Source organism: Zingiber officinale, chromosome 2B, assembly GCF_018446385.1.
Source record: "Zingiber officinale cultivar Zhangliang chromosome 2B, Zo_v1.1, whole genome shotgun sequence".
Taxonomy (NCBI): domain Eukaryota; kingdom Viridiplantae; phylum Streptophyta; class Magnoliopsida; order Zingiberales; family Zingiberaceae; genus Zingiber; species Zingiber officinale.
In genome coordinates this window covers 70,042,467-70,067,188 of record NC_055989.1, presented here as the reverse complement: position 1 = coordinate 70,067,188, position 24,722 = coordinate 70,042,467, and the positions used below count along the sequence as shown (strand labels likewise).

The following is a 24,722-nucleotide window of genomic DNA, read 5'->3' as shown; positions in this document are numbered from 1 at the left end:
TGAAGGGTAGCAGCGTTATCGAACTTACCGAGATGGTCATCCGGGTCGGTCGACCCGTTATATTCTCCGATCGCAAAGGGAGCGTAGTGCCTCAACAGTGGATCCTGCAGAATGGCCTCGGAGAATTGTCGATTGATCCGCTCGGGCGAAGAATCAGCTCGGGGCGCTTTGCCCTTTCTTGCGTCCCAAACGGGGACCTCGTCTGAAGAAGAGCCCTTGTCCTGGTTGGCCTGAGCAATCTCAGAGGGTGTCTGAAATAATGCCCGATGAAACGGAATGGGCACTGGTGGAACCTCTCCTGGAGTGGCGGTTGACATCTTGTTCTGTCCCCATATGGAGAGTTGCTCCGACATGGTCTTCGTATGCTGCCCGGCCTCCCGAGGTCGACATCGCTTGTTACGCCAGCCGGTTAGCTAGTGCCTTTTGCTGCTGCTGCTCGGCTATCTTTGTCGCTCGTACTTGAATCAGCGCATTGAGCTCCTCTGGGGTGAGCGTTACGGTGTGGAACATCCAGCTTCCTCCATCTCCTTAGCTCGGATTCAGGTGTGTTCCCACTATCTAATACATAGTGTATTAGATTCAAGTTTAAATTGTATTGAATTTAGAAGAAATTATATCTCCTCAAAATGTGTGCATAGATAGTGAATTAGGTAAATTGGTGTGGATTAGAGAATTGAAACAAATATTCTCTGACATAGAAATTGACGGTAAAATTAAAACTTTGCATAGAGAGTTTAGGACAATTTACCCAGGTTAGAACGTAGCACAACTACTATCCATGATTATGAGTTGATGCGGTGATGATAAAGGGCCCTACCCCGCTACCATGGTAGAGGTATGCGATATTCTACTGTTGTGCTATAGTCTTCTTGTTGCTCTGCTTACTGCTTCTTCTTCTTTGTCGGAGACTGACTTGAGTCTCGGAGGACCAACGCTGGGGACCCCTTCCCTGGCTCGGCACTGACATGGGTTGTGTTGTAGGTCTGCGCGAAGTCCATAGGAGGTTAGCATGAGCGTCACATCCCCAACATCCATCTCACCGACTTTTGAACAAGATCATATTTGGCGTCGTCTGTGGGAGCGTAGCTTGCATCCGAGCTGAGAAGATGGAGTGCGATGGACGACTAACCACCATGACGTTCACCCAAGAAAAGCTCGACATGCTCGTGCAAACCCGAGCGACAAAAATGATCGAGCAACAACAACAATAAGGGTTAGTTGATCGGCTAGTGCCGCAGTCCGCGACATCGACAGTAGGACGAGCGGGGCATGAAGACTGAGCTGAACAACTCTCTGTATGGGGACAAAATGAAGGTCGACTGGCACGGCAGGGGAAGCGCCGCCCATGCCAATCCACTTCCATCGTGCCCTATTCCAAACCCCCTCAGAGATAGCCTAAGAAAACCAAGAGAAGGGATCATCCTCGGATGACGCTCCTGTTTGGGACGTACGAAAAGGCAAGGCACCGCGTCGCCCAAACGGATCAACTGACAGTTCTCCGTGGAAATCTTGCAAGACCCCCTGCCGAGGCATTATACTCCATTGGCGATCGGAGAGTACAATGGGTCGACTGATCCAGATGATCATCTGGATAAGTTTGATAATGCGGCCATACTTCACCAGTACACAGATGGGGTGAAGTATCGAGTCTTTCTCACAACCCTCTCCGAGTCGGCGCAGAGATGGTTCCGAAGACTGCCAGATGGATATATACGCAACTTCAAAGACTTCCGGGCTGCCTTCTTACATCAGTTCGCCAGCAGTCGACGCTATCAGAAGACAAGTGTCAGCCTCTTCTCCATGAAGCAAGGATCGAAGGAAACACTCCGAGCGTACATCCAACGCTTCAATAAGGTGGCCATAGACATTCCATCGGTCTCATCCGAGACCATGATGAATGCCTTCACCCAAGGGTTCGTCGAGAGAGAATTCTTCCGGTCGGTTATCAGGAAGGCGCCTAGGGACTTCGACCACCTACTCAGAAAGGCCAACAAGTACATAAATGTGGAAGAAGCCCAAGCAGCAAGGAAGAAGGAAGCACCGACCGAGCCTACACTGGCACCCAAGCGACATCCGATGAATAGCCACCAACCGCCTAGGGGGCCAAAAGTAGAGGCAGCACGGCCACACCAGGAGGCCCGGACGCATGCTGTGCAACATGTGTCCGCCGATCGACAGAAGGCGTCAAGAGGCAAGGTGTGGACGCCAATGTTTTGTTCCTTTCATCAGTCAGCGGTGTACAACACGCAAGACTGCCGCGGTCTGACGTCGATCGCAAGCCGACTGGCACTCTGAGGATATCGCCATCGTTCCCCATCTCTTGATCGACGAGATTGGCACCGATCCATCAGGCGGTGAGAGGATGAAAGAAGGTCGGCCGAGCGGTACCATCAACAACAACGGAGAGATAAAGCTGATCCCTCCCGGATCCCGACCGAGCAAAACAGGGCTTTCGGCCGATAGGAAGAAAACAGAAGCAATGTCGCTCGAGGAGAAATTAGCATGATCGTTGGTGGGTCGACCGACAGTCAATCCAACCGAGCCAAAAAATCAAATGCTCGACGGCTCAAACTCCACGCTATTAGGTGCAGCAGGGAAAGGGCCGAGAGATCGGAGATTGGCTTCAGTCCTAGAGACTTGGAGGGAGTAGAGATCCCTCATGATGATGCTCTAATCATCCGAGTGATGATCGCCAACTACACCATTCACCGGACTTTTTTCGACACGGGAAGTTCGGTGAACATCATCTTCAAAAAGGCGTTCGATCAGCTACAAATTGATCGAAGCAAGCTGTTGCCTATGGCGACCCCACTTTACGAATTCACAGGCAACAAAGTTTTACCGATCGGCCAAGCAAGGTTGGTTATCTTGCTGGGAGAAGAGCTGCTGAGGACCCAAACCACCAACTTCATAGTGGTAGACGCACCGTTGGCATACAACGTCATCTTGAGCCGACCGGCCCTTAACGAATTTCGGGCGGTGGTATCAACTTACTACCAAAAGATCAAGTTCCCAATGAATGATCAGGTGGGTGAGGTTAAAGGTGACCAACTGGCCGCTCGGCGCTACTATGTTGAGATGGTCAAGACCGAGGCAAAAGCTGCTCGGAAGACTCCACGGCTAGATGTAAACACTATAACTGAGGTGTTGGGATCTAGCGCACCAAAGATACAGAAACGCAGCGAAAAAATTACTAGATCCTCTTATCCAACAAATCCATGCGAAGGGAAGAAACATTTTCTATTCATAATCTATACTAAGCTACATGATAGGATTATACCTTCGATGCGTGCCCTTCGCAATCCTGACAGCAACCTCTTCTTGTTTAGATGCATATCTCAGCGCGTTCAAGCATCCACGCCTCTACGGTATCCACACGAACAAGGCTTGTCTTTGATTGTCTCACAAACAAAGCAAGATGGAGAGGGAAAACACACAAGGTTGTGCTAGCAACCTATATGTGTGTCTCGGCCAAGAAAAGGGAAGGAGGAAGAAGAAGATCAACGGGACTTTTCACCTTCTCAAGCAAAGAAAAACTTATGAAAAATATCATCCAAATGATATTTATAACCATCTCATGGTATACCAAGAGTTCCACCCTTTCATCTTCTAATCATCCTTTCATCTTCTAATATAATAGCTAAAAATTAACCATTCAATCCAATGATTCAATTTTGACCATTAAACTTCCTTTGTGAACTCAAGTTCACCCAATGAGTCTAACCCATTGATTCCCATGCAATTGAACTCAATCCAACAATTGGATCCCTTTGAGTCTAACTCAATGAGTCAAATTCAGATTACACTTAATCCATTGATTCATCACATAAACTCATCTCCATATCAACTTATTCTTTGTGTGTGACCCTATAGACTCTCATAACGTTGGTAATGTACCCAAATCAACATTTGCGATACATAAACAATGAGTGGCATCTAGCAAGGCATCATTGCTACCCAAGTGATGAGAAAGTCGAGATCCGACCTAACTTGTCCGTGGCTATTATCATGTATGACTTGGTCCCTCTATCTTTGATATCTAGATTGATCAATGAGGCATAAACCGTGTCATCCTCTTATCAATTTTTGTGTACATCACTCACATCCCTCCGCATAATTCATTGCATACCCAGTGATCGACTTTATAGTCCACCCTGTTACGGGTGACATTTGACGATACCAAAGTATACAACTCCTTATGTAGGGAACCATAGTGACTTTAGGTCTAAGGACTATTCATACCAATAGTCACATAAGAATATTTATGACACTTATACGACGATCCATGAAACATTCTCATGGCGGGTTATTCAGTAAATATTTTCTAATATATTCCCTTGTGTCAGCCTGATATCTCATATCCATGACTTGTGAGATCAAGTCATCCGTTGACTTACATGCTAGTCTCAACGCATTAATATTGTCCTTATATATTAATGCTCGACTAGGAATAGTTAAGAGTAGCGTTCTCTACAACATCTCGCTATCAATTCAACCAATTGATATACTGTAGATAAGAACCTACTACCCAAGAACATTATCATACTTATTCAATTGGCACTGAACTGAAATAAATATAATAACCAAAACATTTGCCTTTTATTAATAATAATATATGATACAAAATGTACCCTTTACAATCATCTCATAATTGATAATAGGGTTAATACAAACATGAGAAACCTCCCACTCTAGTATACGAAGAAAAGGAGGAGGTCCAGATTCATCCCAGCTGAGTGAAGGCAACAACCTTCATCGCCACCGACCTAGAGGAGGTGGAGAAGAAGGCAGAGCTGGTCGCCTGCCTTAAACAAAATCACGACGTATTTGCCTGGTCAACCCATGAGCTTCCCGGCATCTCCCCGAGCGTGGCTCAGCACGAGTTTCATGTCCGACCGGACGCTCGGACGGTGTAGCAAAGGAAAAGGGATTTCAGCTCGGAGTAGAATGTGATCATTCGGGCGGAGATAGAGAAGCTACTGGAGGCCGGCCATATCAGGGAAGTCCAATTCCCAAACTGGCTAGCTAATGTTGTGCTAGTCTCCAAGCCAGGCAACAAATGACGGGTCTGCATCGACTTCCACGATTTAAACAAAGTGTGCCCGAAGGATTTCTATCCGATGCCCAAGATAGACCGAATGGTGGACTCGACGTGGGGGGTGTGAGCTGATCTACATGCTCGACGCGTATCAAGGGTATCACCAAGTGCCGCTCACCAGCGAGGACCAAGAAAAGGTCAGCTTCATTACGGCCGACGGAACATACTGCTACAACATCATGCCATTCAGACTCAAGAATGTCGGAGCCACCTACCAGAGGCTAATGAACAAGGTATTCCGACCACAGATCGATCATAATATGGAGGTATACGTCGACGATATATTAATTAAATCCCTCCAAGCTCCTGACCTATGTGCAGATATCAACGAGACTTGCCAGACGCTGAGGACTTACGGGATAAAACTGAATCCCGGCAAGTGTCTGTTCGTCACGAAGAGTGGTTACTTCCTTGGCTACATCGTAACAGAGTGGGGCATTGAAGCCAACCCGAGCAAGGTCAAAGCTTTTACAAGACACATCGCCGCCTCGGAACTTAAAGGAAGCTCAGCGGCTGACCAGTCAGATCACGGCGTTGTCCAGATTCATATCCAAGTCGTCCGATCGGAGCTTGTCATTTTTCAAGGTGCTTCGTCGAGCCATAAAATTTCAGTGGGGCGCCGAGTGCAACCGGACATTGGAAGAACTCAAGGAACATCTAAATTCCTTGCCTATAATGGTCAAGCCAGTTGTTGGTAAGTCGCTCTGGATCTACTTGTCATCCAATGAGCATGTGGTCAGGTCGGCTCTAGTTAGGCAGAACGGCCAAGAGCAGCAGCCTGTATATTTTTTGAGTCATATATTAAAAGATGCTGAGTCTCACTACACTGGTCTCGAAAAGTTGGCTTATGCATTAGTACTCGCCGCGCGGAGACTTCACTCATACTTCCTGGTGCACTCAATAATTGTGAAGACTAATGGCGCTTTGGGAAGAGCCCTCCTCAATCCAGAGGCGTCCGAATGACTGATTAAGTGGACGATAGAACTTAGTGAGTTCGACATTCAGTATCAACCCCGAACGGCCATAAAAGTACAATCCTTGGTCGATTTCATCACTGAGGTGCAAAGCCCAGAGCCAGAAGCCGTTTGGAGGATATACAAGGATGGTTCGTCTACTCGGCAAGGCAACGGAATCGGCATATTGCTCATATCGTCTCGAGAAGACCGGATGCAACTCTCCGTTCGGCTAGACTATAGAGCCACTAACAACGAGGCAGAATATGAGGCGTTGATAGCTGGCTTACAAGCAGCTCGGCACATGGAAGCCACTAAAGTCCTCATCCACTCGGACTCTTAGATGGCCACTCAGCAGCTATCCAGGATGTTTGAGATCAGCAATACCTGACTCCGGCTCTATGCGAAAGCCTTCGACAAGCTAAAAGCCAATTTTCAAGAGGTCATTATTCAAAAGATCCCCCGATCGGAGAACCAAACGGCGGACGAGCTAGCGAAATTAGCCAGTTCGCTGGCGCCAGTCGTAATAGGGCAGCCGATCGAACAAGTATCACTGGTGACATATATTGACCGAATGGAGGGGATAACTTTCCCGAGTGACTGGAGAACGGCCCTAACAGAGTTCTTGCGGTCGGGAGCTACACCGGCCGATCCGGAAGAAGCTCTCCTGCTAAAGAAGAGGGTCGGATGGTTCCTCTTAGTGGGGGATCAGCTTTACAAGCGGAACTTCTCTAGGCCCCTACTCAAGTGCGTCGGGTCGGAAGACACCGAATACATCTTGCGAGAAGTGCACCAAGGTTCCTGTGAAGGGCATTCGGGATGACCGATCGTTGGCCAGAAAACTGCATTTAGTCGGATACTTCTGGTCGACCCTCCAAGAAGACGTCGTTCGGACGGTAGCCACCTGCCTATCCTGTCAGAGGTACCATAACCTCTCGCACGGCCGACCGAAGAGATGAAGGCGTTCATAGTATCCTGCCCTTTCGACCAATGGGGCATGGACATTGTTGGGTCATTCCCTATGGCAACCGGTCAGTGGAGATTTTTGCTCGTCGCTATGGACTACTTCTCAAAGTGGATAAAAGTCAAGCCGCTTGCAAGGATAACCAAACAAATGGTCATGAAGTTCGTCTGGCAGAGCATCATATGTCGGTTCGGCATACCACACTGGCTCATATCGAATAATGGAAGATAATTCATCGGTCAGAGGCTCAGAGAGTGGTGTGAAGGTTATGACGTCTAGCAAGCCTTCACCTCAGTGGCCTACCCTCAGAGCAATGGACAGGCGAAAGTCGCCAATCGGGAGATTCTTCGAGTACTACGCGCCCGACTCGACCACGTTGGGGTCAATTGGGTCGGTGAGCTCCCAAGTGTGTTGTGGGCTCTCCGCACTACCTGAAGGAGGGGACTGCCATGACTCCTTTCCACATGGTGTACGGCGGTGAAGCAGTTGTCCCCGTAGAAGTCGAAGTCGAAGTCGAGTCTGATCGTGTACAGCATTACGATGGAGGCAACGCCGAGTGGAGGCATATGAAGCTCGACTTGATGGACGAAACGAGGGTAAAAGTAGAGGTTCGGCTAACGACGTACTGACAATGAATGAAACAGAACTACAACCGACGAATAATCTTGAGGTCCTTCCAGGTCGGTGACCTCATTTGGAAGAAAGTGAAGTCGGTCGGCGATGTCACCAAGCTCGAGGCCCCATGGGCAGGGCCTTTCAAGGTCATGCAGAAGCACCGTTCAAGCACCTATTATTTGGAGGATGAAGAGAGGAGGCAGCTTGAGAGGTCATGGAGTGTGAATCATCTTCAACCCTACAGGGCTGGGTGAGAAGTGCGTGAATGAATACTGTACTTTTGAATCTTTTGTATGTCTCTCGAACGTAGGGCAAAGTTTGAATAAAAAAGCAAAGGCCTCTTTAAGTACATCTCCCTCAACGATCGAGCGACGACTTTAAACTCGTGTCTCCATCAACAGTCGAGCGGCGACCTTAAACCCTTGTCTCCATCGACGGTCAAGCGGTGACCTTAAACGCGTGTCTCCATCAGCGGTCGAGCTGCGACCTTAAACCCAAGTCTTCGTCAAATCATCGAGTGGCGATGTTAAATGCTTGTCTCCACCAACAATCGAGCGACGACCTTAAACCGTTGTCTCCATCGACGGTCGAGCGGCAACTTTAAACGCATGTCTCCATCAGCGGTAGAGGACGACCTTAAACCCGAGTCTTCGTCAAATCGTCGAGCGACGACGTTAAGCGCTTGTCTCCACCAACGGTCGAGCGTCGACCTTAAATCCGAGTCTACACCAAACCGTTAAGCGGCGACGTTAAACCCTTGTCTCCATAGATGGTGGAGCGGCGACCTTAAACTTGGGTCTTCACCAACGGTCAAGCGGCAACCTTAAACCCGAGTCTTCATCAAATCATCAAGTGGCGACGTTAAATGCGTGTCTTCATCAATGGTCAAGCGGCGACCTTAAACCCGAGTCTTCGTCACATCGTCGAACGATGACGTTAAACACGTGTCTTCATCAACGGTCGAGCAGCGACCTTAAACCCGAGTCTTCGTCAAATCGTCGAGCGGCGACCTTAAACTCGAGTCTTCCCTAGTCTCGAACCAGCATACAAGATTCCTTGTCTCCCTCGTTCAGGATCAAGCAGTCTTCAAAAGCTCAGTGAGCGTGCGAGTGTCGATGGATAGCCGACCGTGAACCCAGGCTACTCAAAAGCTAGAAGTCTTCAGAATATAGCAATCGTTCGGCGCTATTCTTTAAAATACTCTCGGGGTCGAGCGGGAGATTGCATAATTATGGACTCTAAATACCAGAGGAGTTGGTCGACTGATAGAATAATCATGAATGAGGCCCCGAGCTCTTGCAAATAATCAAAGGGAGTTGAAAAACATACAAGGAGGTAAAACTCGTCCGAACGGACGAGCATGCATTTAAACTTCAAAAAGTTTACATCTTATAGGAATGCTCGGTCTCACTCAAGAAGGTTCAACCTCACTCAAGATAGTCCAGGACATCATCAGGCAGTGCGGTAGTGAGATTGTCCCGGCTTATGACAATACTGGTCAGATCAGTCGTCAGATGGCCTCTCGCGTGGAGTTGGTCGATCGTCCCATCAATGGCCAAGTCAAACAGGAGGAGGACTCGGTCGGCGACTCTATCATTAAAAGCATCTGAACGGATGTAGGCTTGCTTCCTGGCCTCAAACCTACTCGACTCGGCCTCCTGATAGGTCTTCAGGGCCGCTTGAGAGGCCTCCAGCTCATCCTTGGCGATGGCCAGCGCTGTATCTTTGGAGGCGATTTGGCCGTGAAGGGTCGTTTCTTCGGCCGAGCGGTTGTTCCGCTCGACGATTAGGAAGTCTTCGGCTTCCTTGAGCTTTTGGGAGAGAGCTCGGGCCTCCTTATTCTTCTCATCGAGGTCCGCGATGGCCCGGTTCTTCTGCATGTTCGCCGACTTGATCTTATTGTTAAAGGTAGTGTCCTGTTTAGTGAGCCGCTCCAACATCATGGCCTGCCCGGTGCTCTAGGGTCGTTCGACCTCAAGCAGTTTGTCTCTCTTCTCCAGAGCAGCCTACAACTTGACCACCTCTACGTCTGTTTTTTCCTAAGCGGTGGAGGATTGATCGCTCGATGCCTTTAATTGCTTCACCTCCTCTTCCAAAAATGTGAGCATGTGGCACATGGCCAGGTTCTCCACCCAGTACTAGGGACGAGCAAGAGAAGGTCAACGTCGATCGAAGGTAATATAAGAAGGTACAATAAAGGGAACACTTACCCCAGTGGACATCTGGGTGTGGTTGTTCGCGAGCGTGCCCGGAGGCATCATCGTTGCACGAGCTCATGCGTCCTCCTAGATCTTAGTGAGCGGCCCCTAGATGATGATCTGGTGCTCAGGGCCTCTAGACCCGGTGTTCGGCTCACTATATTCTTTGGTGGGCAAATGTAGGATCACCGTTATGTGGTGTTGGCTACTCGGGGCCGATTGCGCCGAGGTCACACAACCCGATGGACGAGACACAGATGCCGGACAGATGTCGAACTTCCGGACCTTCGAAGGCTTTGAAGGTGGTGGCATGAAGGCCACTGGCGGTGCGGCAAGAGTCCCCTGTGGCAGATCAGCCAAGGAGGGCGTCCGATCAGACGACACGGAAATCGTCGTTCCTTGAATCAGAGTCGGGGTCAAAGTTTTGACCCGCTCAATAGACCGCACCCCCGAAGTAGCAGAACGTGATGAAGGTTCTGTTCGACGCCTCTTACGCCTGTTCAGTGGTACGTCGGAGGAGGCCGAGCCCAAGCGCTCCTCAACTAGGATAATTGGACGCCGCTCGGATGGAGGTTGTGATCTCGCGGCCGCTCCTTCACTCGGTGCATGGCTAGCGTCGCCTTCGCTCACCAAGATGGGCGTCGCATCACTCTCATCCTGGGGCTCTTCATGTGAGCCGACCGGCTGCAAGCCGCGGCTCGCCAGTTCTTCAACGGCCACCGCATTTATCGCGACGTCTTTAAGCTTTGCCTTGCCGGACAAACGCGTGCGTAACATGACTTTGGATGCGAAAGGGAAAGAGAAATCAACTAGCATCAAAGGAAGAGTTAAAGAAGCTTTATACCTAGGCTGGTCGGCAGCCGGGTGTGGATTAGACTTAAGCCGAAGATATAAAAGATGCCTTCCAGGAGCAACTTGTGGATGTCGTACTTCTGACCGACCAACATTGAAGATACGTTCAGGTAGTCCGATCGGCTCTTGTAGCTTTTCAAGGGAGGCTGAGGCGCCACTTCGAGCTGCTAGTGGGTTGGGAAGTCTGGCCACTCGGGAAGGCGTATGAAGAAAAAATATTCTTTCCAGTGCTTGTTGGAGGTTGACATCTTATCGAAGAAAACCAAACCGATTTGAGACTGGAAGAGGAAAGTCCCCGGATCGGACAATTTATGGTAATAAAAATAATGAAAGATCCGGGGGTAAAAGGAATGTCGTGCAGACGGAATAGAACAATGACTCTGCACAGCAGCCTAAAAGTGTTAGGCACTAATTGAGGAAGGGAAATACGGAAATACTTACAAACAACTGGGATAAAAGGGTGGAGCGAAAATCGTAAATCGGCGATAAACTGATCCCAAAAGAAACAGATACAGCCGGTCGATGGACAATTGGGTTGATCGGACGAAGAAGACAAAACGATCTGATGATCAAAAGGAATTTTGAATACACTAGACTCCATGGATGTGTACCAGAGTCCGGGGACAGAGGTAGACAGCTGCGAAGAACTTGTCATCGCAAAAACAGACGAAAAGGGGATGTTGAGGGGAAGAAAGGCGATCGAAAGAGGAAAAAGTTATGGGAGTATCACCGAAACACAAGAAGAAAGGCCGAAAAGCTCAAAGACAATTAAACACGGTTGGAAGAAAGCTTACTGGGGAGAGATCGCCGGAGAAGAAGCGCGGAGGATCGCCGGAGAATGTGGATTGTACAGAAGCAGAGAGATGGTCGTTGAGAGCGCTCAAGGAAGAAGTGTAGAGGAGGAGACTACGCAGCGAGCATATAAGCCTCGGGCTCGACCGACTGGAACCGTCCGATCTAGGTCGCGGAAACCTAGGCGAAGATCGGGCCGTTGAATTCAAACTGTCAAACGTCACATCACGTGTGTCGCGTCAAGCGTGCGGCGGCATCAGGCGTGACACGTGGCATCTCACCATAGGTCGGCATTTAATGACGTCATGAAAGTGCGCTCAACCTTAATGCCCAGAGATTTGCTCGATTTCCCATAAATCTAGGTGACGTCAGCATGGCTCGCGCTCGCTCAAGACAGCCCAAGGAAAGATTTCACAAGTGCAAACCTTCGTCGTGCTGATCAGATCGAGGGAGCATACCTATGCCCGAACGACAAGCTTCAACAGGCCGATCGACTAGGGTCGGTTTTATCCCAATCAAAAACCACTCAGTGTCGAAGGTCGATCGGGAGGAAACTTACTCGAACAATTGTCTAGTCAGTCGAACTACAGCCTCCTTCGACTAGATTTGAGGGGAAGACTTGTGATGTGGTGATGATGAAGGGCCCCACCCCACTGCCACAGTGGAGGTCAAAGGAGGTCAAAGTTGAGATGGTCAACACGTAAAAGGCATCGATCAGTCGGGCGAAACATGACCCAATCGGGTAGAAGGCCCCGACCCATCGTCGACTTCGACACGAGGAGCATTTAAAAAATCGACGCTCAAGGGAGAACGACGTGTAGAAGCTGAGCCGAGCGGCTACCTCGCACGGCCAGCCAGCGAGACCTGACATCGACAGAGTTCAACTTCGATCGAGCAGCTACCTCGCTTGGGCTGACAACAAACTCGACATCAGCCGAGCATGCGGACAGTGGACTTCCGGCCGAGCGGTTATCCCGCTCGGCCAAGCAACAGACACAGCAGGCTATCTTTCGACATCCTTTTGGGAGCTAGTGCCGCTAACAGGCAGCATGGTCAGACAGAGGATCGTACGACGGAAACTTTCACTGTCACTTCAGAGATATGCTCGGCCTGTTAAGGTATTATGCCAGAGACACTTTATTGACAAGTCTTTTCAGGGAAAGCTTTGAGATGTGTGCTCACCTTGGAAAGCGTGTACATATACTACCGAAGCTCTATAGAAAGGGGAGTCCAAGCATCAGCGGAGGTATGCGATATTCTACTATTGCGTTACAGTCTTCTTGTTGCTCCGCTTACTACTTCTTCTTCTTCGCTGGAGATTGGCTTGAGCGTTGGAGGGTCAACGCCGGGGACCCCTTCCCTGGCTCGGTACTGACGTGGGTTGTGTTGCAAATCCATGCGGAGTCCACAGGAGGTCAACATGAGTACCACATCCTCAATATCTATCTCACCAATTTTTGGACAAAATCATTAGCCATATTTTGATCTTGAGATTTATGGGCTACAAATTCATCATTTTCCAATGTGCTATTCATGATCTTTATAATATTACGTTTATTATTTTATCAGAATTTATTTTTGAATAAATTAATCTGTAAATGATTCATTGGAATACCTTCCTTATCTATAAATTAAATTAATTGTACCTATGAAGTAGATTAATTTTTTATTTCTTAAAATTTATATACATCTAAGCCGGGCGCAATCCAAGTCCATGCTGAGCTCAGTTTGGGACACATTTGGTCCGATCCACAAACCATTCCACACACCCCATAGGTCTAATATGTGGACCAGGTCAGGCACGACACAACCCAAATATTACCAGATTGTTTCGAGCAGCTTGGCACAAGCTAAATCATTTAGATGGCTCATTCAATTGTAACCTTTTTAAATTCATATATATTGATATGGTGATAAAGATAGATTTAAAATCAGTTCAAAATGAAAAAGATCGGCTGATGTAATTACCAAATCAAGAAAAACTCAAAGGTCCTAATAATAATAGGGGTGTGACTAAACGAGCCACATGGTCGGTCAGACATGAGTGTCTGGCCAGGCCTTCTGCTCGACCGAATTTTATGTCTCAACTCGGGTCAGGCAAGCTAGCCTCATTATGGATCATTAAGTAACCCGACCGACGACCTCAACCAATTGGGGATGTGGGCCGGTCGGACGTGTAATTCTTTTATGGCCAAGGAGGGGCAGAGTGAAGATCGGGTCATCGGCGGTGACACATAGGACTGAGTCGACGATCTCCCTAAGTGACCACCGATCGACCTAATGTGGGTCCCATGTATATTCCCATCATAGCTTATTCTTTTAGAAATTTGCTATAAGAAATAGAAAATATCCCACAGATAAATCGTATTTCAGAAATTTTTAGTCAGTCAAATCACATAGATTGGCATGCTCATTAAAGAAAATGTGTCAAAAGTATTTTATGACATGTCCTTTCTTAAGAACATTTTGGGAAGCATGTAGATGCTTTGAAATGTGTGTGTGTAAACACAACAATAACACTATAAGAAAGGTCTTATTCACTGGTGACGATGTCCAATGTTCTATAATTTTATATGTTTATTTGTTGTTATTCATGTTCACTATTTCCTCTCCACAAATTTATCATTCTATTTCCTCTCCACAAATTTATCATTGATTTTAACGTCGAAAGCTCAATATTAAAGACCGTCTCTGAATCGATACTTGTTATAAGATAACACCGACTCTTCATTTGATCAATAGTAAAATCATGTCTCACCGCTTTCACCACTATTGAACAAAATCATATATTATCTGTCTCAGACCATAATTTTGGTCGTAAATTAGTATTAAATTTTTATAAAGTATTCGATACAGTTTTAAAGAAGAGTAAATGGTAACTAAAGGGAGAACACTAAATCGAAGTCTGTGCTGGCCATGGAGCCATGCTACATCAGGTTTAGCATCCACTGTAGTTCGTGCCTGGCCTAATCTACCAACAAAAACTTAAGAAATTTCTCACTCCTTAATTTCATCGAGAGATCAAAATTAATTTTTCTTTTCGATCTCTATCGTAGTCTCTTGTATATAGAGATTACCGCATACTCACTCCTTATCCAACCCAAAGGGACCGGCCAAGTAAGCTTGGAGACCAAGTTTGGGTCAACCAAGCAAAGGGTTGAGCAAAGATGGAGGGGTCGGCCAATGCTTGGAGCCCAAGTATGATGTGGTCGGCCCTAATAAAATTAAAAGGATTTTATTTAAAATCTTTTCTTATGTGGATAACATGATTTTATAAAAAAGAGTTTAAAATTTAAATCTTTCCTTTTATAGTGTCTACAAAAGATTAAGAAAAAATTTGAAATCTTTTCTTATTTGTAGATTGAAAAAAGATTTTAATTTTGATAAAACTTTTCTTTTTTGTAATCATGTTCATGATTTTAAAAGAGAATTTTAAAATTAAAAATTTTCTTTTATAAATTTCTACAAAATATTAAGAGAAAATTTGATACCTTTTCTTACTATTAGTATTGGATTAGTATTGTAATAGTTATATAGTAGTTGCTACATATTTTAACAATTAATCATAGTTGTTATAATAATACTAGAAATAAAGATATTTTTAAGATAAATAATATAATTGAATATCTTTTAAATTTTTTTTTTAAAAAGTATTTATGTAATTTAGGATGTACTTTTGATTTTTTTTATCTTTAAAAAAATATATCAATTTAACTCCATTTGCAAATTTATTAATTGAATTTAGTGGAAAGTTTTCAACTAGTTTGGTTCAATAAATAGGTCTACTGTTTAACTAGCGAACAGATCCATTTGTTGGGAACAATGCTATGTTTATTTGAGTGAAATTAAAGCAGGGGAAAAAGTTAATTTCGTTTTAAATTTAAATTTTAAAATAGATCATTTTTTTAATTCCTTATAATAGAACGAAAAATTATTATCAGACCATCCATATCAGATTAAATCATATTAAATATAATAAGTTTGATGTATTCATTCCTCACTTTCATTTGTTTGCCCAAACTTAAAACCTAAAAAGAAAAATAATTTTTTTTTAAAAAAAAATCAAATCAAATTTGAAAAAATAGCTTAGTTCTTATATCCTCACCCATGTTCCTCTGTTTAGCGAGTAAATTAAAGGGTAACACCAAAAAAATCGACGAACTGTACCAAACAGAATCAAATTGTAACTAAGAATTTACTGATCGATCAAAAAATATAGTTACTGATCGATAAAAAAATATAATTGACATTTACATATCAAATTGACCGTCTTGCCGATCAAACAAACAACAACAATCATATAGTAATCTAAAGTAGAACATAACTACAATCATCATCAAACCAACAAATAGTTGAACTGATCAGAAATTTCTTTCCTCAATTGCAATAGATCCAGAGACTACTCAGGGTCCGGAAGTGAGAATCTGCAGAGGGGGCAAGAATTGCTACGTTTCAGCCACTCCAGCAGACACCCTTCGTGAAACGGATGCCGCAAGGCATCGCCAGAACCTGACTCATCTCCAAGTCATCGAGGCATATGGGACACGAGGTATCTTCTCTCGTCGTAGTCACCATCCGAAGCCCCTCCATCGCCTCTGCCGACGCCCGCCACGGCCCTCTGCTGAACTGGACGACGTCGACATCATCGTCGTCCTCGAAAAAGTATTCGTAGGTCTCCAGAGGAATCAAATAGCGAAGGTGACTGTCAGAAGAGGAAGGAGCGTCGGGGATTTCAATGACTGAGAAGAACTCCATAACGACCAAATCCATGATCGGAAATAGGTCGAGCACCGCGTAGGTGTATGTGCGGAAAGCTCGAGCGAGAAGGTCGAGGTCGGCAGGGCGCACATGATTCGCCGCGACGCGGTAAAGCATCCCCTGCGTCTGCACCTCCCAGGCGGGCTCATTGTTGATGTGGTAGTAGGGCTGGGGGATGGTGAAGTGGGAGTGTTCGGCGGCGACGTCGTCGGAAGAAGGAATCCTCCGCCGGCAAAAGTGTGAGATCAATTGGGGCGGCATCATGTCTTGGTCACCCGCCAAGAGCCGTAACACCACCCGCGCCTCAATGCTAAGAATAACGCCGCCTGCGTCGGCTTCCCACCCGGGAATCACCGTCGACGGGGCGGAGCTGTCTGTGTTGATGCTCCAAGCGAAAGGATCCATGAAGAAGAAGAAGACGACGCGAGAAGCGGTGGAAAGCTCTGAGACAAGTGACGAATGATCAAGTTATCGATCGGCGGGTTTGTGCGATGTATATAAGGCTAGGTCTAATGTCACGTGACGAAATCAAATGAAATCATTTCTGTGCTGAATTCTATTGACCGTTGGATTCCTATCTTCTGTATAATTAGAAAAAGACAGCTGTAGTTAAAGAATTTTAACGGTAATCAGATTTCAATATCCTAATAGATTTTAACAGACATCAGTTTACTAAATGTGTAAAAACTTATATTTTGTTCCATGTTGACAGTGGATTTAGCTCTATGGTATCTACTTTGTCGAGCTTTCCTAAAGAATTAATCATATGTTATGATTTTATACATCAACTTTTTATCTCAAATGATCAGCTAGGAACTCTGTTTTAATTTTGGATGTCCAAACATTGATTCCTCGTGTAGACCTAAAAATATAAAGAAAAAAAAAACTTAAACAAATAGAAGTATCATCAATAATCTTTGATAACGTAAACACAATAATTAAACTCTTTTTTTTTCGTTCTTTCAATTAGTGTTTTAGGGATTCATCAAATCTACAAAGCAAAACAGTGCAAAATAATTTCATAACAGTGAGAACAACTAAACACAAATAATGAAATTAAGAATGGCCAAATTTTCATGGCAGTTTTCTCCGAGTACATGCCTCCGTTAAACTGTATCCCATTTGATGCAGACGTAATTAGGGACCTAGGAGTAATTAGGGAGGAAGGGAGAGACAGTTTAGTATTTTCACTATTAGGATTTTGAATTTGTATGGGGTGCTGTTCATTACTTCGAGGGAGGAAACGGCTGGATTTTTTCTTCCGCCCCCACCCACAGGGCCGGCAGGTCGCCAGTCGCACACCAATCGCTGCCCACTCCGCCTCGAGCGTCCACTCCAGCAGCCACTTCCTCTTCCCTCTCAGGCTATCACCGCCTCACGGAAACATCATTGGACTCGTGTCAGCATCACCGCCCAGCACTCGGAGACGCGTCCCCCTCTCCGTGCTGACGTCGGCACCGCCTTCGCCGCCGGTTACGCCTCCTTCCTCTCCCCTCTCATTGCTTCGGCAGGAGGGCCCCCTTTCCGAGCTCGTAGGAGGTTTTTCTTCGTATTTCTCTCCGCCGCATACAGATGGTCACCACAGGGATGACGTGCGCTCGTTGCACCACCGCCGGAGGCTCTCGCGGTCACCTCGTCGGAGGCGCAATAAAAGTTATGCTAGCTGATGAACCACTAGAATACCCAATTGGTTCATATAAATATGATAGTACCAATTATAGTAATTTGACACAAAACTATTTCTATATATATGTACTTTCATGATATCTTCATCACGGAAAGCTTTATTCCTACATTTCGAATGATTATAATATTTTTCACAAAATTCTGGATGAAGATATCGTAACTCGATACCATTCATACATTCTGGATGACTCTTAACAAAATTCACAAACTCTTCAACTTCAGTAATAAAATCATCTTTAATAAATTTATTTTATAATCGATTGTACATCCAAGTTTTGTTCATAGACATTATCTCCTAATAAGAATACAATTTAAAATATTATTAAACTTGTACAATTTGATTTAAACTTAAATAAAGATATCAAAGTATGGGTAATTTCCATTTAACAACCTAATAGATTAGATCAGACATAATGTTTACTTTCTATTGAACATTCAACTTAGTGAATCAAAAAAAACCTAGATTATTTTTCCATATATTAAACTTATAGTATCTATCAATCTAAATAATAAAAAATAAGATTTCAGATCAAACAAACAACAAACAATGCTATCTTTTTGGATCCAACCAAAAGATAATGAGCTTTAAAATTAACATAAATATAAATATATCAACAATAAAACTACCAAATGACTACATCTAAATTCAATCATGTAAAATATCACATATTTATTATTTATTAAATTATACCTAAGAAGGGTAGTATAGCTGGAGAAGAGCAACGAATGCAGTATACTACAACAAAAAAATTAGTGAAATTTTATCACAAACAAATTTAACAAAAGAGTATGCGACTAATCAAGCTTGTAGCCGCAAGCTTGCGATAGGACAAGATGAAAATATTGGCTTGCTAAGCTTGAAAAAATTATTTTATCTGGCAAGTTCTCCTCTGACCCGCAATCTCTCATCTTTTTCGGGTCTCTTTCTTAATTTATACGGTAGATTCCGATTAAAATCGGATCAAAATTAGTTACAATTTTCTTTGGATTCATCTTCACACCTAAATTATAGTTTTAGATCGAATCAGATTACAACGATGGGCGGGCCATCTCTTGCTTGGCTCCATACAGTCCATCCACCGTTGACGGCCTCCGACCGTCTAGATCGATCCTAAACTATAACCTAGGTGAAAAGATGAATTTAGAAAAGATCGTAGTCAATTTTGATCTGATTTCAACTGTAATCCAACATACAAATTATAAAAAGGACAAAAAAATTTAGAAATTATAAACTAAAAGATTTGGACTCCTTCTTGACTTCCTCTACTATTAGGTAGCATCAACTATGAGTATATAAGACCCTGGTGCTAGGCATTGATCAGCCAATAATACTTGTCAATCGAGTTGGATTTCACATCATCCTGGCAACGCCTAGTCTCTTTCATGGCATCCCCCACTATTTAACCCCGAGGAAATGCCATAGACTAAAAGGGAAAATTAAATGTTAGAAAATGTTTGTGATGTCTTGAATGACAACAATCAGAAAGAGAAAAATAATGACAATTTATCAAAAGACGTATCTAAATTTATCAAAAAAATATATGTTATTTTATTATTTATCAAAGAATATATTTTTTTATAGTATTTTTTCTATTTTATCCTCTTGATTACTTTCCCTTTTATTTTCTCTGTCATTTTTCTCTCTCTTCTTTTTCCTCTTATGCATTATAACTTCTTTGATTGCTCAATTTCTGTCGCATGAAGCTACAGTACTTGGCTCGATGTCACATGGAGTTCCAGTATTGTAGCATACAATGGGCTTCATGACTCACATCTTTCCTCCTGATTACTTTTCTTTTTATTTTCTCTGTCATCTCTCTCTTCTCTTTCCTCCTATGAACTGTAACTTCTCAGATCTCAACCGTTGGATCCTAGCACTCTGATTGCTCCAGTGTCTCAAGGGACGAGATTTCATAACAAAGGGCACTTTAGATGTGACAAGACGTTGTCCCTCATCTTTGCCGATTTTTATTGACCTAAGTTGACCGGCAATATGATCCACTTTGTAGACCGATGTTCTATATGCAACAATCTAAGGAGGTGCTCACCAATGTAAACTTGTACACTCTCTTACCTGTCCCTGAAGTTTGGTGCTACTATTTATCATTTTATGATCTCTACCTGCGAAGTTCATGAGGTGAAAATTGAAAATACAAGCAGTTAATCTCTAAAAGGATTCAAACAAAGCATCCAAAATTTGTGTATAACAATCTGGCAGAATTTCGAGCTACACCTCAATGAATGTTGCATCCAATTCCACACGCTTCATCTGCGCCTAACGATCTAGAATTCCCCTTGTTGTGAATCTGGTGGATTTCAACGTTGGAAGTAGATCATACGGCCCACCTACAGAAATGTGATATCAACTCATCTGTCCAAGGAAACGCAAAACTCAGGCTTAGTTATTTCAGGTCTCTCCTCGGAAATCCTGCCTTGAGATGACTCACACCACTAGAGTTGCACTTGATCGGAAGTGTGGAAACAGAACGTTGGGGCTTGCACCCCCATCTCCATTTTCTCGTTTTGCCGACGTCGGAAATTTGCCGAGGGCGGAGATTCGAGGGAGGAACCACGGCCACCGCCCTCATTGCCCTCGCTTTGCAACAAAAAGATGAAACCCTCGCCCCCAGGGCCCCCACCGATTGGACCCACGATCATTGTGAGGGAGGTAAATCGCAGCACCCGAGCTAACATGGGATGGACCGGGTGGGATACAGGGATAGAGGATTTATTCCCCCGTTGCCACTGAGTTTCGATCCGGCGGCCTCCTTGCAGCAACTTCCGCCCCCATGCCATCTCGGATGACCCACGCCCTCATTGCCCTCGCGCGAACTACCTCTCGTAACCACGATCTCGCGTGTGAGCGTAGGTCCTCTAGGGTTATGAGGTGGTGGCATAGGAACAGCCATGGCAAGGAGAAAGAAGGTTCGCAGGCTTTGATGGGCTTATGTTCAGTTCGGTTCGGATCGGGCTCATTTAAATATCAAAAGATGTCTAAACCCACCGGATTCTATTTCCTACTTATTTAATTTTATAAATAATAAAATATTTTTTGGGGAAAAGTTTAAATTCTGTGATAGAAATATTATTATTATTTTTCAAATAAATTTTTTTGATAAATTATAACAATATTTTATTAATTTCTTTGTACACTTTTTCTTTATTTTCTTTTATTAATTTCTTTAAAAATTGGTTTTTATAATCGGTTTTTCGAATCAATTAATTCCATCAATTTAGTCTCACGAAAAGTTTATACCAGCCAATGGTATAAATCCAAAACATGCCCAGCTCGTCTCACCGACCGTCTTAAAATTTTCAATTTTTTACTAAAAACAGAGAGGTCACGTTTTCTTATTTATCAGAGCATCCTAATTTTAACGCTAATAAAGAGAATATTAAAAATAATATTATTTTTTTACTATCCTTCCAAAACATTATTTTTCAATATATTTTTTGATGGACCTAATGTAGAAAAATATCATAAATAGATTTAATATGAGAAAATACTCTTTTTAATCCTGAAAAGAAAGATGCATTAGAAAACGAAAATAAGGGAGGTTAGCAAAAGGGATGAAAAAAGAATAACACTACTTTTAATATTTTTTTAGTAATTTTAAAATTAAAATACTTCTTCGAATAAATAAGATATGACCGATTCTTTTAAGTAAAAAATGTCCTAAATTTTTCATTCCACTAAATTGGAAAAAAAAAATCCTACTATATCCCAGGACTAAAATTTTACAAAGTTGCTTGATTAATCTGTCATGAGAAAGGCAACTTTTTTTTATTGATCATTATTTAAATAATGTTTCAATTTTGTTATAAAAATTATTTCTCCTTGTCCGGCCAGTTGTATAAAAGGTAAATCGTTAATTAAGTGAGCATTAATTCGACTATTATAAATAATATCTCCTACCACATATATTAATTATCATTTATTACAATACGTGCACAAGTAAAATAATAAATATTTTAGCGGTCCCATATCAATATTATGGATATTAAAAAAAATAAATATAGACATATATATATATATGATAAAATTCAAAATAAATATCTTTCTCATATGTTAGTCATTATTTTAAAGACTAGTAGTCATCCGTAATTTATCTCTTCCGTCTTGACTCTGGGACAGATTGACAAAGACCCTAGGGACGAGTGTATTTACTTTTTTTACCAGCATAGATATATAATAAAATAAATCTTAAATCATTAATTAGTTACTAATAATCAATCTTTAATTATTAGGTTAGATGTTATGCGTCCATGTTTATACTATATCCTAAGGATAAATCCTTTTCAATTTCACTAGAGTATGGTGCAGTATATAAATTACTTTAAAAAGTAAATAAAATGATCAGAATTTAAATCTAAAGTAGAGATCAATATTTTGAAGATTGAAGCTGTTATATTCTGAAATTATCAATTGAAATTTGATTAATTCGGTAAGTAATCGATTTTATATCGATTTTAATAGTAAATTCCAGTCAATTCAATTTCTCAAAAAAGGAAATTTTAATTAGTTTTCAATTTATACCGATGAAAGTTTAATTTGAAGGTATTAGCAAAAAGGTCATCTTTTTATTTATTTTTTAAATTTTTTATTAATCCATAGTAGCGCCTTTTGTTTGTGAAAAATAAAATAAAACCTTGTCAATTATCACCATCTGACTGTGCCCAATCAATTAGAAGTATAAGACTCGCTGAGACCAGAGATTAATTTCAAATGGACATATAATTTTAAAAAAAATTCTCATCACTTGCTTTCATATAACCTGAGAATGGAAGGGATATCTAGGATGAATATAAACAGTGGGTCGTTCAATATAAACATCAAGTAGCTCATCGCCTCAATTCTTCCATCCTTTCTTCATCCTCCTCCCCTTAATATAACGTGGATGTGAGTACCGATATTATTTCGGGATAGTCTAGTGGCTAGCACATAAGATATTATCATCATGAGATTTGGGGTTCGAATCTCGATAAAGCCAAGGTAAATGTCTCCCTTATGTGCTAGTCACTATTCCAAAGGCTAGTAGCGCCACCCGTAATTTACCTCCTCCGTGTTGGCCTTGGGACGGGTTGGCGTGGGCATTGGGGACGAGTGTATTGACCATTTGCCACCGTAGATGTGAGTACCGGAAAAAAAAAAAAATCCGTGGATAGGAGTACTAGCAATTCTTCTACCTTTTCTTCATCTCTCCTCCCCTTAGTAGATCGTGAATGGGAGTACCGGATAGCAATTTTATCCCCTCGGATGGGTCTAGTGGCTAGCGCATGAGGTGTTACCACCATGAGGTCTAAGGTTCGAATCTCGGCAAAATCGAGGTAAATGTCTCCTTTATGTGCTAGTCACTATTCCAAAGGCTAATAGTCGCCCATGATTTACCTCCTCCGTATTGGTCCTGGGACGGGTTGGCGGAGGCGCTGGGGGCGAGCGTATTCGCCTTTTGCCATGGTGAATGGGAGTGCCGGAGTCCCCTTGGGACGGTCTAGTGGCTAACACATGAGGTGTTGCCACAATGAGGTCTAGGGTTCGAATCTCGGCTTAAATGTCTCCCTTATGTGCTAGTCACTATTTCAAAGGCTAGTAGTTGCCTGTGATTTACCTCCTCCGTGTTAGCCTTGAGACGGGTTGGCGGGGCGCTGGGGGGCAAGGATATTCGCCTTTTACCACCGTGGATGGGAGCACCGGTCAACAAAGGCAAGGTAAATGCCTCTCTTATGTGTTAGTTGTAGAAATCAATAGATAGAGGGAAAAAATAATATAAATTTTTTTGATAATCTTGTTACTAAAGAGCCAATAGACTTATTTATACAAATTGTCCAAAACAATAATGGAAAGATTAAATAAGACATACAATCATAATAATTATAAACATAGCAATATAATAAACTTGGAAATATTATTTTATAAACTACCATCAACATGACCAAGTAAATCATGAACACAAAGGAAGAAATTGTAATTTTTATAGTAAATAATTATCATGGTCAAATTTAATGTAGAAAGAATGAACCATAGGTATTGAAAAAGAGATATTTTATAATGATGAAAAGATTTTAATAGACTTCAGAGAAGATATTTTTTTTTCTCTCGATATTTTTTTTCACACTTGTTTTTTCTCAATTTTTTTTTCTCACTTTTTTTTTCTCTATTTCTTGTTTGACACTTGTTTTTTTGTCTGTTTTTTTTTCTCTCACTTTTTTTTACACACTTTTTTTTCTCTCGATTTTTTTGTTATTCCCATCTAATAGAAATCTTAAGAACAAAACATGAAAGCGAATAGATACACCAACCAAAATCTAATTATTATTTTCTTTCAATGCAGAGAATCGAAAACCGAACTAGTAGAAGAAAAAAATTGTTACTGTAATTGTTGAAGTTCCTGAGGTTGCCACATAAAACTGGCAAGAAAGGACATTGGTGATGAGACTGTAAGATGTTACTGGAGCACGCTGATCTTAGATTGCTCTAAGTTACTGTTGTGCTCCAAGATGTTCATGTTGTTACTGGCTAATGTTATAGAAATCTGGTGCTAGAATTGTGGTGCTGGAAGAGGAATTAAAGAAGGAAGAAGCTAAATTTTGAGGGAAGATAAGGGAAATGAAGAATCATGACTCTGACACTATGTAGAAATAAATAAGTAGAGGAAAGAAATAATATAAAGCTTTTTGATAATCTTATTAATAAAGCAAATAGGCTTATTTATATAAATTATTCAAAATAATAATGAAAAAAATTAAATAAGACATACAATTATAATAATTATAAATATAGTAATATAATAGACTTGGAAATATTA

The 24,722-nt window shown here is 42.7% G+C and overlaps 1 protein-coding gene across 1 annotated transcript; it reads left to right on the top strand.

Annotated features, from left to right (window-relative positions):
* Positions 1–1,427: 1,427 nt before the first annotated feature.
* LOC122048333 lies at positions 1,428–2,295 on the top strand. The gene is made up of 2 exons (XM_042609917.1): positions 1,428–1,556; positions 1,624–2,295. The coding sequence occupies exons 1-2, from the start codon at positions 1,428–1,430 to the stop codon at positions 2,293–2,295; spliced, it is 801 nt and encodes a 266-aa protein (XP_042465851.1).
* Positions 2,296–24,722: the final 22,427 nt, after the last annotated feature.